Here is an 18,098-nt window from a genome sequence, read left to right on the forward strand (position 1 = left end):
TAGCTTACAAATCAAGCATGACTCACCTCAAAGAATCTTCATCTTTCTGCAGAGAATTGAAGGGCAAGGCAGGTGCATTGAAGGCAAGATGACTTGGTCAAGAATTCAAGCTTTTTTATATTAAAAAATGCAAAGTTTCAACAAAGGCAACTAAGACACATCTTAGCTTCATTTCTAAGCACACATAGCTTATAAATAAGCTATCTTAGTTCAGCAAAGAGAAGGACACGAATTCAGAAGCATAGCATAGCATATAACACTTGTAATCACTTCAAAAATTCAAAGAAAAACTCAAATTCGAATTTGTAATTTCAGTCCATTTCAATACAAACTAAGCATTCATACACCTTCCTTAAACATCACTGAAACTATCTCAATCAATTACAAGCCTTGAAGCTCACTGAATCGAGCTACACAGGTCAAAATTTGTTCAAACTAAAATCAATTCGTATCTGGTTATTCACACATGTTTAACAAGATGTAGACATACTATTGAGTTTGGTTTGAGGCGTAGATCATTTCTGGAAACTTAATTGAAGTTTGGACACGTATAAACGAAACTACCATTTTAGGGTTCATAGCTTCAAATTTAGGGCTTTCCAAATTAGGTAAAATTAGAAGTTCTAAATAGCACCATTAGATTCGTATGGACAAAACGAATTGAATGGTACCATCGCGCTAAATGAATGTGTGCGTTTGACCCTATTCGCTATTTTGCAGGTTTAGTAAGTAACCAATTACAGCGCTTTTGGTAAGAAAGCGCTATTAAAAGTCTTGTCTGAAGGTTGAAGACGAAGACGTGTCCCCCCCCTATTGGTTCTGACGCGCGCGCTTTTTTGAATATAACCCTTGGTTTCAGTGTTTTGCAGGCGTGTCATAAGTGATGTTTCCTCACCATCTGGACCATCTGATCTCATTTATGACTCATCCAACGCTCCAGATCACGCATGCGCACCATGCTCCCTCACAAACAACCACACAGGATCAGTATCCTTTATTTCTATTTTATTTTCTATTTTTATTTTAATTTCTTTGTTAAATTAATTAAAAATAGTTTTAAAAATCCAAAAAATACACAAAAAATATTTTTAGACTTCTAAAATAATATACTATTTTCTGAAATAAAAATATTTTATTTTTCTTCAAAATTTCAATATTTTGCATAATTAATTAGTATATAATTATATATTTGCTTTTTAATTATTCTAACCAATCAAAAAATCCTAAAAAAAATTGTTCTTTGTGTTAAATATTGTTTATATATTATAAACTAATTTTGTACATATTTTGAATAATTTTCTTTTTAAGTTTTAATTATTTGTATAATTATTTGCATAATTATGTTTTAATTAACTTAATCAATTTCAAATCAATTTCAAAAATTCCAAAAAAATTAGTTTTGTTTTAAAATTAATTAACAAATATTTTGTAAATATTTTAAACTTAATTTCTAGGTTTAAATCCATTTTCATCTTTTTTCTTCATTTTAATTTAATTAATTATGCATTAATTATAATTAAAATAAATCATAAAAAATCCAAAAACATGCCTTTTATTTTTCTTGCAATTTAAAATTCCTAGATAAATGTATAGGATGTCAAATTCATGTAAATAGGCTAGTTTACGTTTCCTGCACAATCGATGTAATAGCGTAGATTTACTTTCCGCACTTTACATTTCCGCACTTTAATTTCCAGCACATATAAACTGCGTGTATGTCAAAGATAAAATTGAACCGTTAGATCACTAACTTCAAAGATAAATATCTGAATCCAATCACAATCACACTTGCACCTCTTCAGGTAATCCCTTTTCAATCTTTCAAAATCAAAGTCAAATTTTACTGTTTCGAGTACAAAATCGAACCTTGCTTTTATATCCGATGAAAGGATGGATTTTTAAAGGAAATAGGATAAAGACCTCCTAGTTTGCTTGCTCAAATCAAAACAAACAAAATTCTCATACACTGTTGATTTTTCAAAAAACTTTAAAAAAAGACAATACTTTGTATACATTCAAACACGGATTATTACAAAGTTAACGTTCTTTTCAAAACATCTTTCGAAAGATAAACAAGCATTTTGTATACATCCACACACGGATCATTACAAAATTCAATTTACAAAGGTATTTGAAACCACATATGAGCAATTTCAGAGCAATTGAAAAGTGATCGAAAAACAAGTGAGCTAAGCAAACTTAAGAGCCCATGGATAACCATGGATACAAAGGGTGCTAACACCTTCCCTTTGTATAACCTACCCCCTTACCCAGAATTTCTTAAAGGTCTTTTTTTCTGTGTCTTTTATAAACCTTTCCTTAATTGGATAAAATAAAAGGTCGGTGGCGACTCTGTGATATTTTCAAAAATGCGAAAGCATTAAGCGACAAAAAAGAGTCAGTTCACGTATCTCTACAGATCAGAGGTATGGCCCGGTATTAAAAAAAATCGGAGGTCCACAACCATGGCCATTTGTAATGTGGGGAATCGACATGATAGGGATGATAGAACCTAAAGCTTCGAATGGACACCGATTTATATTGGTTGCCATAGACTATTTCACCAAATGGGTCGAAGCTGCCTCTTACACCAACGTGACGAGACAAGTAGTCACTCGGTTTATCAAACATAATATCATATGTCGGTATGGGGTTCCAAGCAGGATCATCACCGATAATGGGTCCAATCTGAACAACAACATGATGAGGGAGCTGTGCGAGGAGTTCAAGATCGAACACCACAATTCTTCACCATACAGGCCTAAGATGAATGGCGCTGTCGAAGCTGCGAATAAGAATATCAAAAAGATAATACAAAAGATGGTGAAAACGTACAAGGATTGGCACGAAATGCTCCCATTCGCCTTACACGGTTACAGAACCTCGGTGCGTACATCTACAGGGGCAACCCCCTTCTCCCTAGTCTACGGTATGGAAGCTGTCCTCCCAATCGAAGTGGAGATCCCGTCACTAAGAGTCATAGCTGACACAAAGTTAGAAGAATCGGAATGGGTAAAAACTCGTTTTGATCAGCTTAATCTCATTGAAGAAAAGCGACTGACAGCTTTGTGTCATGGACAACTCTATCAGAAGAGGATGAAAAAAGCGTTCGATAAGAAGGTCCGACCTCGAACCTACAAAGAAGGTGACATTGTCCTCAAGAAGATACTGTTACCTCGACTCGACGCCCGTGGAAAATGGACACCTAACTACGAAGGTCCATACGTTGTAAAAACAGTGTTCTCAGGAGGGGCATTAGTCCTCACTACAATGGATGGAGATGAGCTACCGCACCCAATCAACTCAGACGCGGTCAAGAAGTACTATGCCTAGCAAAAGCAGGATTACCGGACATAAGCCGAAGGCAAACTACGAAGGATAAGGGGTTGTGCAATCATCTACTTCTGAAGTCGAAGGATTATTGGGGCCCTCGATAACAAAAAAAGCAACGGCAGTATTAATATCATTTCTATTTGTCATTTTCTTTCTTCGCATTCCTGTACACTCGCCAATTCAAGGCAATATCAATAAAATTTCCTTTTTTGCATACTACGCTTCATTTCTAATTTCAGTACCATTTGCAAAGGATAATTTATTTTTATAAACTTTAACATGGATTTAACATGAGAAACTTGCAAACTTGCAACACAAAAGCAAAAAGACAAAATCTCCGGAAGGCTACACACACCTCGCACTGGTGTTACCCCAGGTTGGTCCTTTCACAAAAAAAAGGGGGGGTCGGCAAGTCATTCGGATACGAACTGAGCCAGAATTCACAAACAATTCAAAAGAGGTTAAACAAAGGCAATGGGTGATAAGGAGATGAGTGATAAGGAGATAAGGTGTCGGGGTTATCATACATACATCATTGCATACACTCATCAGTATACATACAACATATACAGGTGTAAGCATTCACACATACGCATTATACAAACAACAGGGGCATGTGCATAACGCATAAGCATGATGCATACGCATTTACAAAACAAAATTCTACATAGGTAAATTTCGTGATAACACTCGCGGATAACCCTATTGGTGGTACAGGTAAATTCCGCGATAACACTCGCAGATAACCCTGGTGACATAGGTAAATTTCGCGATAGCACTCGCGAATAACCCTATTGGTGGTACAGGTAAATTCTGTGATAACACTCGCAGATAACCCTGGTGACACAGGTAAATTTCGCGATAACACTCGCGAATAACCCTATTGGTGGTACAGGTAAATTCTGCGATAACACTCGCAGATAACCCTGGTGACTGTTAGGAGTAAATTAAGGGTAAATTCATGTGTTAATATAAGTGATTTCTCCTCTAAACTAATGCAAATTGTGATGAATCCATAGTTTTTTTATGAAGAATTGAACTGAACAAGTTTAGTTCGTGTATAAAGCAAATCGAATCACTTGTGGGTATTATTTATGCAGGTTTAGAGCTGAACTGAAGCTTTAGGAAACATGAGGAGGAAAGGAAGCTGGAAGTCTCAAAGGCAAAAGAAAAAGATGAAGTTTGACAAGGGCGCGCCGCGGGAGTTCTAGCCAGCGTCGCGCCAAAGTCTCTGTTTGTGAGCGCGCCGCGCCAGTCCGATGCCGCGCCGCGGCCTCGGCGTTAAAAGCCCAAAACTTCTATTTAAAAAGCCCTAGCTTCCAAGAGAAAAACAACTTGGTAGTGATCTTTTGTGAGCGAAATTCAGAGAACAATCCTAATCCAGAACAGCAGACAACATCCGACGGAGAATTCAACATCAATTGAAGACATTCCCTTGATGAAGATGAATCCATCCATGAAACCTTGTTTGTTCTTCATGTCTATGGAGAGCTAAACCCCTCGTGTTGAGTTTAAGGTAGTAGTTAACCTATGAAGATACAATTACTTTGATTAATTCCTGTGAACAATTGTTTAAGTTTTATTATCAATGAAAAACCTTGCCTTTATTTTATATCATTGTTGAACTATCAATCGAGAGATAGGGTTTATACTTTCGCCCTAGGTTTTTTACATTGACTTGTTGATTAATACTCAGAGATGAGGTTTTGAAGAAGTTTTCATAAATCATCGTTATTCATTCCCTTTATCTTTATAGTTATTCTGAGAGATCGAATATCATACCGGTAGAGGTGGTTCTAGATTGATCATTAGACATAATATCAGTTTTGAGGATGAATGAAGATAATAACTTAGATAATGTTCACATGTGAATTAATTGATTATTGTATATGAATAGGTTGATGAACCCTAAAACTCAACATATTCATTCACCATTGTTATTCAATCTTTAAGCTTTCATTCATTTAAATCTTATTCTATTATATGCAATTTGAGAACAAACAATCAAAATCACTACTTTTCCTAACTCAAAATAAACAACTATAGAACGGCAGTGATATTAACCAATCCCTGTGGATACGATATATTACCGAAAATATTTACCCACAAATACTTTCAACAAATTGGCGCCGTTGCCGGGGATTGGTGTCAATATTGCACGCATTGCAATAGTTCTTATTTTGAGTTTTAATTTTTATTTTCTCGATTTGGTTGTTTCACGTGTTTGCTAGTTTTGCAGAAGATCGTGTATGCGCAGCAAAGTTTCTAGCGATCAACTTCTTTTTGATCCCGAGATCGAAAGGACCGCTAGGAGGTTAAATAGCAAAGCACGAAGAAGAGCAAAAATAGCAAAAGCAAGAGACAACGCAACCGCGACATCGTCACAACAACTTGAAACCATTGACACAATAACCTTATTGGTGACACAGGTAAATGCTGCGATAATATTCGCAGATAACCCTGTTGGTGCAGGTGAACTTGCTAGAATTATAGCAAGCAATCCTATTGGGGTCCACAAACTACGGAAACTTACTAGAACTATAGTAAGTGGGGGTTCACAAACTGCGGAGGCTTGCTGACCATAGCAAGCCAATTACACAACCAACAAAAAGTCCTCGCTATGTAAGACTCAGGCTTAGCAGGATATTTCACTTCACTCATACTCAAACTCAAGGCAAATTTAAGGGTCTTCCAGTATTTAATAACTCTTCGATCTGAACGACGCGAGGTCCATACACTCTTGTCATTCGATCCAAGGTAATTAAATAGGGGCAGCTGTCATACCCCAAAATTTACCTTCCACACTTCTCTCATAACAAGGTTTAAGAGCAAACTCCAAAACCTTGCTCACTCAAATGATCCAGTCAACTGATTCAAACTTAAAGGTCAACTACATATCAAAGCATGATTCAAACCATGATCATTGGGCAAACATCAAGTATGGGGTGAATAATCATCATTTGATCAAGAATTGATCATGATTCCATTAATAGAAACTCAGAGATGAACAAATACAAAAAGGTTCAAATTAGGGTTTCTTAGGAGAAAGTCAACCCAACTTTGACTGGGCATAACTTTCACATGGAACATCAGAAATTCCCCATCCAAAGCCTATTTTGAAGGAAATTGGATTTTCTACAACTTTGTGTCTCACAAGCCAGGGCTAGAAATGTTTCATTTAAGAGATACAAGGCAAAAGATTACAGGTCATTTTCAGGCATCCTTCAGAAACAGTTTTTTCCAAAGAGAATATGGTCAAGATAAAAGACTATGATGAATATGTCCCAAAGTGGCTTGTAGAGGACCTCCTGAGGTTTCTAAAAAGTATTAGATCTCCTTCATATCTTAAAAATTGGGTGGGATATGCTTGATCAAAGTTAGGTGATTTTGAAGGACCAAATGTGAAAAAGGAGGGTTCAAATTGAGAAACTTTGCAAATGGGCCTATGGTTTTTTTTGATACAATCTTGGTCTACAAGCTATCCAAAACATATGCCCTAAATTATATCATTTTATTTGATTTTACATAATTTTATCTCATTTAAAATCTATTTTTAATTATTTAATTGAATGGAAAATCAAATATTTGGTAGAAAATATGTTTTGTTTGTTTTTTCATCACAATTAATGTCCAAAATATATTTAATTTCGTGCATACATGGATTGGGAAAGATTGACACAATATTTGGACCAAAATAGTAGCTTGGGATTCAAGAAACAAATCAAATTTCCTAACTATGGCAAGATTTGATTTAAGAGATTCTAGGGTTTCTCTTTTAACCTAATCCATTCTAGTATAAGTAGAAAAGATAAGGGATCAAATTAGGGGACGAAAATCTGAGAAGAGAGTCACTTGCAAGAACCAAAAAAATCACTCAAGAACTTGAAACTGATTTTCGAGAATTCAGAGGTTTCAACAAAATTCGAAGATTGCAAAAGCTTCCTTGGATCATTTGGAACGTGTCTGGATCATCATACTTCGCCAACACCCCCAGAATTTCTCCAAAACAGGCCCAGGTATGTCACACTGAACTTAGCGTCGATTAGGTTAATTCTTGCATCATCATGTGAAATTGTTTGTATGTTGTGCATTGTTACCATGTGAGGATCGTTTCTGGATCATTAGATTGAAGTTTGGGCGGTCGGAACTCGTTTTGCCATTGTCGTCCGTTTTGAGCTTTTAGGGTTTCAATTTGGGGATTGTTTATAGGGGTTAAATTAAAGTAGATTAATGATATAACCTGATTCGTATGGTTGGGACGAGCGAAGTGGTGAGGTCGCGAAAGATTTATATGAGCATACGCTCTATTCGCTATTTTCGTATTTGTTTGGCTACGAGCAAAGCCGTAGCAATTTCGTAGCTAAGTTTGCAGGTTCATTGTGAATTCTGTGAAGAAGATGATGTGTTGGCATTCCCCGGTTGGTTGATTTGAATTTCGCGCGCTTAAATTTCCATTTAATCCCTTTGTTTTTACTTAATGAATTAGAGGTATATTATAAACAAGACGCGTTGCTGGTTGGGTTGGCAAGAGGGGAAGTTGAGTGAGCGAAGGGACGAGGGTTCGATCCCTCGCTCCCGTATTTCTTTTACAACCAAGTTAATCAATAATCCCATGCGTATGCAGCCCTGTGGTTTACCATGCACCTTCCAGATCTCACCACTGAATCTCCACTAACCTAAGATCCAGCGCCCCATAACTCAGTCCCATACTATACACCCTATTAACAACCACATAAAATCAAAACCTTAATAAAACTAAAATAAATTTTAATTATTTGTTTTGTTTTAATTAAAATACTTATTTTTAATATATATTAATTATGTTATAATTATTTCTTTAATAAAATAAATACATAATGATTATATTGAAAATTTTCAATTTGTTATTCGTGCCGATTAAATCAATTGATCGCTATGGTTAACAATGATTTTAATTAAAATACTATTTAATTAAAATAAAATTCAAACTATATTCGATTAAATGGTTGCAATTATCTTATTGATTGTGATGATTAATCTCGCATTATTCTAAATCTAATGTGTTATTATTTGTAACCGTATTAACCGGTTATGAGAGGTAACAATGCGAAACAAAATTCATAAAATAATAAAATACAATAAATTGTTATTAGTGATAATCGAATCAATCGATTTGAATTGGTAACAATGCAAACCCTTAATCTTTTAACTATGGTGATTAAACCTATTGATCATTGCGGTTAATTGTGCCAAATCAGGGTTGTACGCCCCAAACCCTAAAAATCATTCTAAAATCCATTCAAAACTACGACACAATCAAACTACGATAGGCTATCCAAAAAGCCTCTCAAAAATACATCTTCAATCATATTCAACTCTAAAGGGCGTACAACCCTTCCCGAACTACGTAGACTCTGATCCTCCCTAAGGAGGTACGTAGGCACTTGGCAACAAGGCGAGTCCCCCTCTTCAAAATCTTAATTATCTCATTAAAATCCTGTTTGCCACCTTTCTTTACAAATCCTGCCATGCAACCCTAATCTTTGAACATTAGCCTTTAGGAAAGGGCTGAGGGTGCCTAACACCTTCCCTCAGCCTGATTATAATAACTTACCCTCAATCTCTTATCTGCGTAGGGTTTCCTATTCGCCCTTCAGAATAGGTGGCGACTCGAAAGCTGAAATTTTTAGGGCAGGTTGCTACACCGAGTACTCGTATCAATGTGGATATTGTGAGGGAATTTTATGCTAATGCGATGCCAACGGAAGATACGAAGTATGTGCGCAAAACAGTCGTGAGGGGGAGAGTCATTTCATTCAACCGGGCTGCCATTAGTTCTTATCTTGGTGATCCATTAGCTCTTCCTGAAAATGGGTGTGAGTATGCAAGGATACATAGAGCAAGGGAGTGGAATATGGATGAAGTAGCAGAGACTCTTTCTTTTGAGAGTCGTGGTTTTTCTCTTAACCCGTCTGGCATACCAGTGAAGATGGACCGAGGGAACATGAATCAGATGGCTCAGCTCTACCTCACCCTGCTTCTGAACAACTTGAAGCCGAAGAGCCACAACAGTGATCTCACTTTAGCTAACTCCTGTTTGTTATTTGCTATGATGACAGGTATTGAGATTGACATTGCTCAGATTATTTCTGAGGAGATGCGAGAGGTGGCGTCTAGTGGGCACTCTTTAGGGAGTCGACTTGCTAGTCAACTTCCTTATCCTGCTTTGATTATGGGATTATGCAGGAGGGCTAGGGTGGAGATTCCAGATGAGGTTCAGATGACCATTACTAGCAAGGTGGATGAGAGTTATGTTGCTCGGTTTTGTTCTCCACGGGGAAGGGGTTGTTTTCAACCACAACCTGAAGCAGTAGCTCCTCCTGCCGGCCAAGCAAGGTATAATCAGCAAATGGCTTGCATGTATAGTTGGGATTATATGGATGCTTTGCGCAGGTCGGAGGCTACCATTCACGACTCTTTGCACCACTTGTACCCGAAGATGAGCGATCCTTCCAGTGTGACATCTTCTACTACAAATGAGCAGTATGAGGCCATTTGTAACTATCCGGAGGATAGGCCATTCTTTAGGAATGGGGGAGGAGCTAATGAAGAAGAAGGTGATGAAGGAAATCGCGAAGAAGAGGACGATGGTGATGAGTGATGATGCATACCTTTTGGTGATGTTGTTATGTTTTATTGTGTTTGTTTACTAGTACTTTAATTTTCCGTTGAATAGTTAGTTGTTGGATTATTTTGTTACCATCCTTAGGGATGTGTTTTGTTTTGTTGTAATGAAGTAGCAAATGGTGCTACTAAAACATCTTTGAGGCATTTGCCATTGGCAATTTGTCTCTAATATATTATATCATATTAGGTGTGTGTTATATTTTGTGTTTTTATTATAGTGTTAAGTTTGTGTAGTTATATAATATAGTTATAGTAAATATAATAATAGTACTAATAATATAATAGTAGTAATTGTGTTTGAACATAATATTAGTAATTATAAGAAATTTTGTTGTTGTTTGTCCTTGTGATGAATAGAAAAAAACTCAAGCAAGTAAAATCTCATCAAAGAGTGGTAACATCAAAGTTGGATGGTGATGATAATGCTCTTGATGCGGTGCATGCTAAGGTAACGATTTTCTTGCTTTGTAGATATTAGTGTGAATATGATTTAGGTGCTTTATACAAAAACTTGTCATCACTTTGCATTTGAAAGATTTTGTTCATATTTGAATCAATTTAGGACATAACTACATAAGTAAGAGGACTTTCCATTGTGTACTAGAAACTTTTGTGTGTGCTAGCAATTGGTGTTAACTGGGATAATTCATGCTTAATCTGCTTTGTTTAAAGTGTTAGAACTTAGAAGTGATCGAGGCAAAAATTTTTTGTGTAGTACGAGAAAAACCACCTTCCAAAAGGCCACATGTGAGAGTGTGATCAATTGAAACCAATTTTGAGCCTTAAATTTTGATTTTGCCAAGTGAGTTGAATGAGAACCGACAAGCTAGTAAGTACTCCCTTATTGAGTTTGTTGAAGAAAAGCAAATAGAGAAAACTTTTGACTCACTTGGAAAATATTTTCTTTGGTAGACACTTAACCCAATTACACTTAAACCTTAAATGAAGAGCATAATTGTGTTGAATTGTTGAATTGTTCAAAGTTGGGGAGAGAGGAGTTTACTTGAGAAAAAGAAAGAAAGGAAATGGTGGTATAATAGAACAATGCATTCAAAAAAAAAAAAAGAATAACATGAAAAAGAAAAGAAAAAGTTCAATGAAATGAAAAATCAAAAGACAAAAGAAAGAATGCATTGTAGTGTTGTTAAGTCAAAAGGGAGAAATAAGAAAGTTTGTGTAAATAGTGTGATTGAATAAATGCTCTTCATGCAATTGTCCCTTTTTGATTCATTGGCCATGTAGAAATGACACTTGTTTGGAACCGAGCCAAGTTACAACCGAAAAAGCCCTCGTGATCTTTGTTTCTATCATTTTGGGTACTTAGTTTAGATGAATGTATGAATTGTCTTGAATGTGCACAATTGCTAGGGAGAGTGATAAGTCCTTTGTGCTAGCATGATTATAGCACTTTGCCCTTCATTTTTGAAGTTGATTGTAGGTGATTCAAGTTTGAACATCATTTTGATAAATGCAAGTGTGATGAAGTGTTTGTATTTAGAACCTAGCTCATATTCATGTTTCGATCTTGTACAAGCAAGGGATGGTTATGGAGCATGCATGTAAGTCAAGTTTGAACCATTCTCTTTATGTTGCTAATCTTGTAAATACTATTTTGTTTGTGCTTGTTGAGTTGTTCTTGTTTGAGGACAAACAAAGGTCAAAGTTGGGGAGAGTTGTTAGAATCCAAAAATGTGAATAATTGTTGATAACTTTTGTGGTATTTTGATAATTTTTCTCAACTCTTTCCATTTAATTACGGTTTGATATCGTGTAAATAAATAACATTTAGTTTGGTAGTAAATATATTAATTTTAAGCTTTTCTTTTGCTTTTTGTAGGTTTTATGCATTTTGGGAAGTATTAGGAGGTATTGAGGCAATTTGGAGCAAGTTTGGTGGCCAAAGGAAGAAGTTTTGTTCAGCAAGGACCGCTCAGCGGCCACTAAGCGCGCTTTCCAGTAGCGAGAGGAAAATTTGTGTTCAGCGAGTTCCGCTAAGCGGCCTCAGCCCGCTTAGCGGCCTCCAGCGTGGAAGCAGATATTTTGTGATGACCGCTTAGCGGCCGTCATGGCGCTAAGCGGCGGTACTTTTTCAAGTGGCCACTTTTAGGCACTTAGAGATATTTTTTAGATCTTATCTTGTTATCTTTTCATTACAACAACACACACACTCTAGGGCAAGGGGAGAAGAAAGAAAAACCCATCCATATTCAAGAGTTCTCAAGCATTTTTCTTCATCATCTTTGAATTTCTATGCTAGGAGGTCTTGTATTGATGTTTGTTGTTGAAGCTATGGAGAGCTAAACTTCTCATGTGTCAAGATTAGAGGTAGTTAGCTTGTAGAGTATGTATTTAGCTTGATCTTTTGTATATGAACCTTGTTGGTGATTAATATATGGTGAATATCTTTGTATTCATGTTTATATGTTGTTTTGATACACTATTGAGAGATATGTTTCAAATCTTGACCAAAAGGGTATTCATCTATCAACAATCAAACTCTAGAGATAGATTTGTGAGTTGATAATCACTTGTATCAAACTTTAAAGGTTATTATGTCAACTGTCGGCATGAGAGATCATCTGGCGGTTAATATAATAACAATCACGACACTGCTTTAGAGATAAACGGTATCGAGAGGATACGTGATTGTATTAATCATTGATATGTTCATATACATGATCATCAGAATATATACAAAAGCAAGCTAACGAAAACTAATCTTGACACAGTTTTACTAAACCGTTTTTTTTTATCTTAAGTTATTGTCTTTAATTTCTTTTCATGCTATTTATCTTTCATGACACTAAAAACATCCAGAACCTTAACTCAAAATACACTAAGCTGTAGAACGGCGATAATATCTCATCAATCCCTGAGGAGACGATACTAGAAATACTTATCCTATACTTTCTAACACTTACCCGCAAACTGACTAAATCTGATTCGCTTCCAGAATCTTCCATCGGACCGGACAGATTTCGTCGGGTGGTTGATTTTTGTCCACCTTACTATCTACAATAGACTCTGATACTCTCGATGCAAATAAGAGGCTTGTTTTTTATACAAGATTGTTAGAGAGAGCTTTCATAGCACTTATCTTCACTATGAAAAGTATACCTTTTAGTTATCGTCTTGCTTTCTCTCAGACATCGGAAGATGATTTTTATAAGGTGGTTTTTGAATCGGGATCTATAGGTGCTTAGGTCCAGTTATTACTTCTACATAGTTGCACTTTACATGTGGACAAGCCTTATAAAGGCGAGATTGCATGTCGGGAATTAGAACTCCTTGCAACAACATCACATTTTTGGGTGATAAGCTACTTGCAGAGACGTAGATTGTCATGCCAACTAAGTTGATAGTGTGTTGAACAGTTATAGGAAATATTATTTGGGTCATAGGAAGTTCATATTTAGGAGAAAGATTAAATGAGTAGCTCTAACATCAAGCAAGACCTCCATTTCACAACGAATGTGAAAGTGTTAGGGTCATCCATAGTGGCCCATTATAATGTAAATACAATAAAGACTTTGGAGGCTAAACACTCGTGCAAGCCACTTCCCTCTATGCCAACCACAATGTCCTTTGAAGCTCCTTTGGTGGTTAAAATTGATATTATCCACATGTGCATTAAATCATTTTTCAAAGGAAAATCATGTGGTAGAGATGAATTGTGAGCACAACACATATTAGAGAAATTATATGAAGAATGTTTCGTTGTGGCAAGAGATTTTTATGTGAAATCAATCTAATTGTTAACTTATGTATATGAGGAAGATGTTTGATGAGTTTGGAAATGGTTGGAAATTTTACATGAATATGTTGGAGTGCTTCCTTTGCTTGACTTTTTAGACCATCATCCTATATTGATTTATTCCATCGACTCTCTGCACCCACACCTAGTGGCTCCAAGGGCGGTTCTATAGCCCAGCAAGCCCGGGCACGCGCCCGGGCTCAACCCCTATTTTCTTTGTATTCCCCTAAATTTAATAGCCAATTTTTAAACGAAACTAGGGGCAAAATTAGTAAAAGTAAGGGTGTAAAAATTAAAATAGATGAATACCCAATGGTCCAGACAGGCCCAACCCAATTAAATATTTATGACTTAAAACATAAATAAATGAAAAATAAAACTAAACAGTACCGCAAAAACCCTTTTTTTTATCTCTGAACCGCACCTGTTGTTGTCTGTTCCTATTCCTATCTCCTTTACATTCCAGCTAGCACTAGCAAGGTAACATGCTTCTCTTTCTCTTAATTTGTCTTCTTATTAGATATTAGTATTATATTATAATGTAACAATAGTACTTCAATTCAATTTACATGTTGCTACTGTATCTTTATGTTGGTTTTAGAAATCTCTTGCCACTGTCTTGTGCTTAGAGTATTCTTTTTAATAAAATTTTGCCTTTTCCAAACAAAACAAAAAACATAGTTCAATATAGGTCAATTTTACATAGTTTAATTTAGAATGAATGATAGTTCAATTTTTCTTCTAATATTTATATTGTAGTTTTTATTTTAACAGAAACTCTACTCTATTTTTTTGGGGTTCTAATATAGTATCAAAGATTTTGGTTAATTTAATAGGTCATTCATAATAATAAAATTCTCTTTTAATTTTGTGGTTATGAATTATTTATTTTATTTAATTATTTGGTCTTGTCAATTTGCGTGTTATAAATTGTTTAATTAAATATTCGTTTCACTAAATCATTAAATTTCAGAGATGAGGAAGTTTTTGGTTCCTAGAACAAGTATTGAGAAAGTGAATGTTAAGCAACCGGAAGTCAAAGTAGAAGAAACACCCCCTAATGTGGCCAACGAGTTTAATCTAAATGAGATTGTGCGTGATCCAGGATGTAGGAAACAAATTCATGAGGATGAAGGGTCAAACGCAACCTGATTTAGCAAAATTTCCTCGTACTCAATTTGGGAAGTATTCAAGAGTATTTTGTAAAGCATGGTATAAGAATTATACATGGATTGAATACAGTGAGTTGAAGGATGCAACTTATTGTTTTATTGCTTTCTCTTTAAGCCGCCCGGGAGGGCCGAACACTTTGGTTACGAAGTCTTCAACAAAGACGGATTTAAAGATTGGAAGCATGCATCTAAAGGCTTTAAAGATCATATTGGTAGTCATGATAGTAAGCACAACTCATGTGTGAAGCACTATGATGATTATAATAATCAAAGACAACGTGTGACAAGTATCTTTGCTAGAGCAACTAGGGAATCAGAAGAATTGTATAAGATCCGTTTAACTTGTTCTTTAGATTGTACTAGATATCTCTTAGCAAAAGGCATTGCTTTTCGTGGCCATGATGAAAGCTCTACTTCTCTAAACAAGGGAAATTTTAGAGAGATGGTGGATTGGGTAAAATCTAATGATGAAAAAGTAAGAGATGCTTTTGATCGTGGTCCAAAAAATTGCACTATGACTTCCGGTGACATTCAAAAGGAGCTTGCAACGTGTTGTGCACATGAAGTTACCAAGGTGATTATGGAAGAGCTTGGTGATAGACAATTCTCTGTGCTTATTGAAGAGTCACGTGATATATTTGTCAAAGAACAAATGGCGGTGATGTTGAGGTTAGTACAATGAGTTTGTTATTGAAACTACTACAATTATTAACTTAAATGTGTAAATTTCATTCAAACATAGACGAGTACATTTAAATTTTTACTTATTTTTCTAGGTTCTTGAACGACAAAGGGAAAGTTGTGGAACGATTTATTGCTCCACATCATGTCAAATATACTACATCTGAGGCACTAAAGGATGCTCTTTATGGTATTCTCGATCGTCATACGTTATCTATTTCAAGGATACGAGGGCAAGGATATGATGGGGCTTCAAATATGAGAGGTGAGTTTAATGGTTTACAAAGAAAGATTCTAGATGAAAACCCTTATGCTTTCTATGTCCATTGTTATGCTCACCGTTTGCAATTGGTGGTTGTGTCCATTGCTAGTAGTTGCTCATCTATTCATGATTTCTTTGAGTACATCTCCTTGATTGTAACCACAACAAGTGCATCTTGCAAGAGAAAGGATGCTTTGAAGGAGGCACAACACCAAGATATTTTGAATAAACTTGAGAGTGGTGATATATCTCAAGGAAAGGGCTTGCACCAATCATCTAGTCTCGCTAGACCCGGAGATACTAGATGGGGTTCACATTATACTACCTTGATTCGTTTGTATCAGATGTGGTCCTCCGTGTTAGAGGTGCTTAGTATTGTTGATAGAAAAAATGGAGAGCTTTAAATTTGCTTTCATTTTGAAGCTTATGTCAAAGTTGTTTGGTATCACTAATGAACTTTCAAAAATCTTGCAAACAAAAGATCTTAATATTGTGCTTGATATGGAATTAGTTGATGATGTTAAAGCTCGATTGGCTATATTGAGAGAGAGTGGTTGGAATGATTTATTTAGTGATGTCCAAGAATTTTGTTTTGCTCAAAGTATTCCGGTGCCAAATATGGATGAAGAAATACCGGTTCGGGACGTTCAAGAAAAGAAGGGAGGACTGTCACTAATATTCACCATTACCGTGCAGAGATTTTTTATGTTGCTATTGACAAAATATGTGTGGAGATGGATCACCGGTTTTGTGAAGGAAGTAACGTTGTGCTGGATTGCTTCTCATGTCTTGACCCCAAGAACTCTTTTTCCAAGTTTGATGTTGATAAGCTTGCTCGTCTTGCTAATATTTATCATGCAGACTTTTCTGATGATGACCATGGAACAATAAGGGAGCAACTTGAGACTTATGTACATCAAGTAAAAAGGCATGCTTCTTTTACTTCTTGTGAAGATGTTCAAAGTTTGGCTATGAAGATGGTTCAAACTGAGAAATATTTGGTATTTTCATTGGCTTACAAGCTCATTGAGTTGGCTTTGATATTGCCGGTGTCGACAACATCCGTTGAAAGAGCTTTTTCAGCAATGAAGATTATCAAGTCTAATTTGCGCAACAAGATCAACGACGTGTGGTTCAATGACTTGATGATATGTTACACCGAGCGAGATATATTCAAGTCACTTAAAGATGTTGATATTATTCGAACATTCACCGCAAAAAAGTCTCGGAGGGGGCATTTACCTGTTAATTTTATTTAGCACACTATTCGCAGGTGAGGTTTCATCTCTCTTATGTAGCACACTTTATGATTATTTATATATTGTCACATGTAACGTTCAGTTAAATTTTTTGCCCAGGCTATATAAAATTTCTGGCTCCGCCACTGAGTGGCTCATAAGTAATTTCGTCTTTATAAAGGCCACAGTTTCATACTCCGGATTCAGTATTTTATAACATAATTCTACGCTTTGAAAACCCTGGCCAAATCATATATGTGGCCACAGTTTCTGAGCTGTGGAAAATTTTAGCGTGGCCGTAGGCCAAATTTCTAGTAGTGTTAGAGTGCTTGGATGTTTGATAACAATGTTTTAATATTACGAAATTTAAGAACAAGAAGAAGAAGTAAATTGTTGAGAGGCTAGGAGGGTTTCAGCGTAGCATATATGACAAGAACAATATATGTAGTTTGTGCATGCTAGAGAAAAAGCTCAACGATGATCTTAATCATATTCTTAAGAAGGAATAATTAATGTGGTACGAAAGATCTCGTGCTAAGTGACTTATAGATGGTGATAGGAGCACAAAATATTAGCGAATTTTGCTTTTCCCCCCTCCCTACCTTTTGACAACGGTTTTTTCAAAAAAACTGTTGCCAAAACCTGCCTTTGGCAACGGTAGGGGGTAAACCGAAACACGCTCATATTACAGGGGGTAAACTACTATTAACCCTTAAAACAATTTCACCATTCCTTTTCTTGCAGGGTAACGCTTGGATAGATTGAATGCTCACATTTGATGATGGGGAGGTTAAGCATGATCTCTTTAACATGCATCCTTGGAAAGCTCCGGGTCCGAATGGGTTTCCGGCCAAGTTTTATCAAAAATCTAGGGAGATAGTTAATGAAAAAGTTCGCGAGTTTGCTAAAAATGTTTGGAAGAATCTGAGTGTCATATTAGAAGCCAATCAAACTTATATTTGTTTGATTCCTAAAGTTTTGCGTCTGGAGTT

General features: G+C 36.0%; 1 protein-coding gene across 1 annotated transcript; it reads left to right on the forward strand.

Annotated features, from left to right (window-relative positions):
* The first annotated feature begins 14,728 nt into the window (after window positions 1-14,728).
* LOC131598572 (uncharacterized) lies at window positions 14,729-17,871 on the forward strand. The gene is made up of 6 exons (XM_058871158.1): window positions 14,729-14,845; window positions 15,041-15,594; window positions 15,702-16,240; window positions 16,380-16,504; window positions 16,603-16,869; window positions 17,851-17,871. Exons 1-6 carry the CDS (start codon window positions 14,729-14,731, stop codon window positions 17,869-17,871), a joined length of 1,623 nt encoding a protein of 540 aa, XP_058727141.1.
* Window positions 17,872-18,098: the final 227 nt, after the last annotated feature.

The sequence above is a fragment of the Vicia villosa genome, linkage group LG4 (genome assembly GCF_029867415.1).
Source record: "Vicia villosa cultivar HV-30 ecotype Madison, WI linkage group LG4, Vvil1.0, whole genome shotgun sequence".
Classification (NCBI taxonomy): Eukaryota; Viridiplantae; Streptophyta; class Magnoliopsida; order Fabales; family Fabaceae; genus Vicia; species Vicia villosa.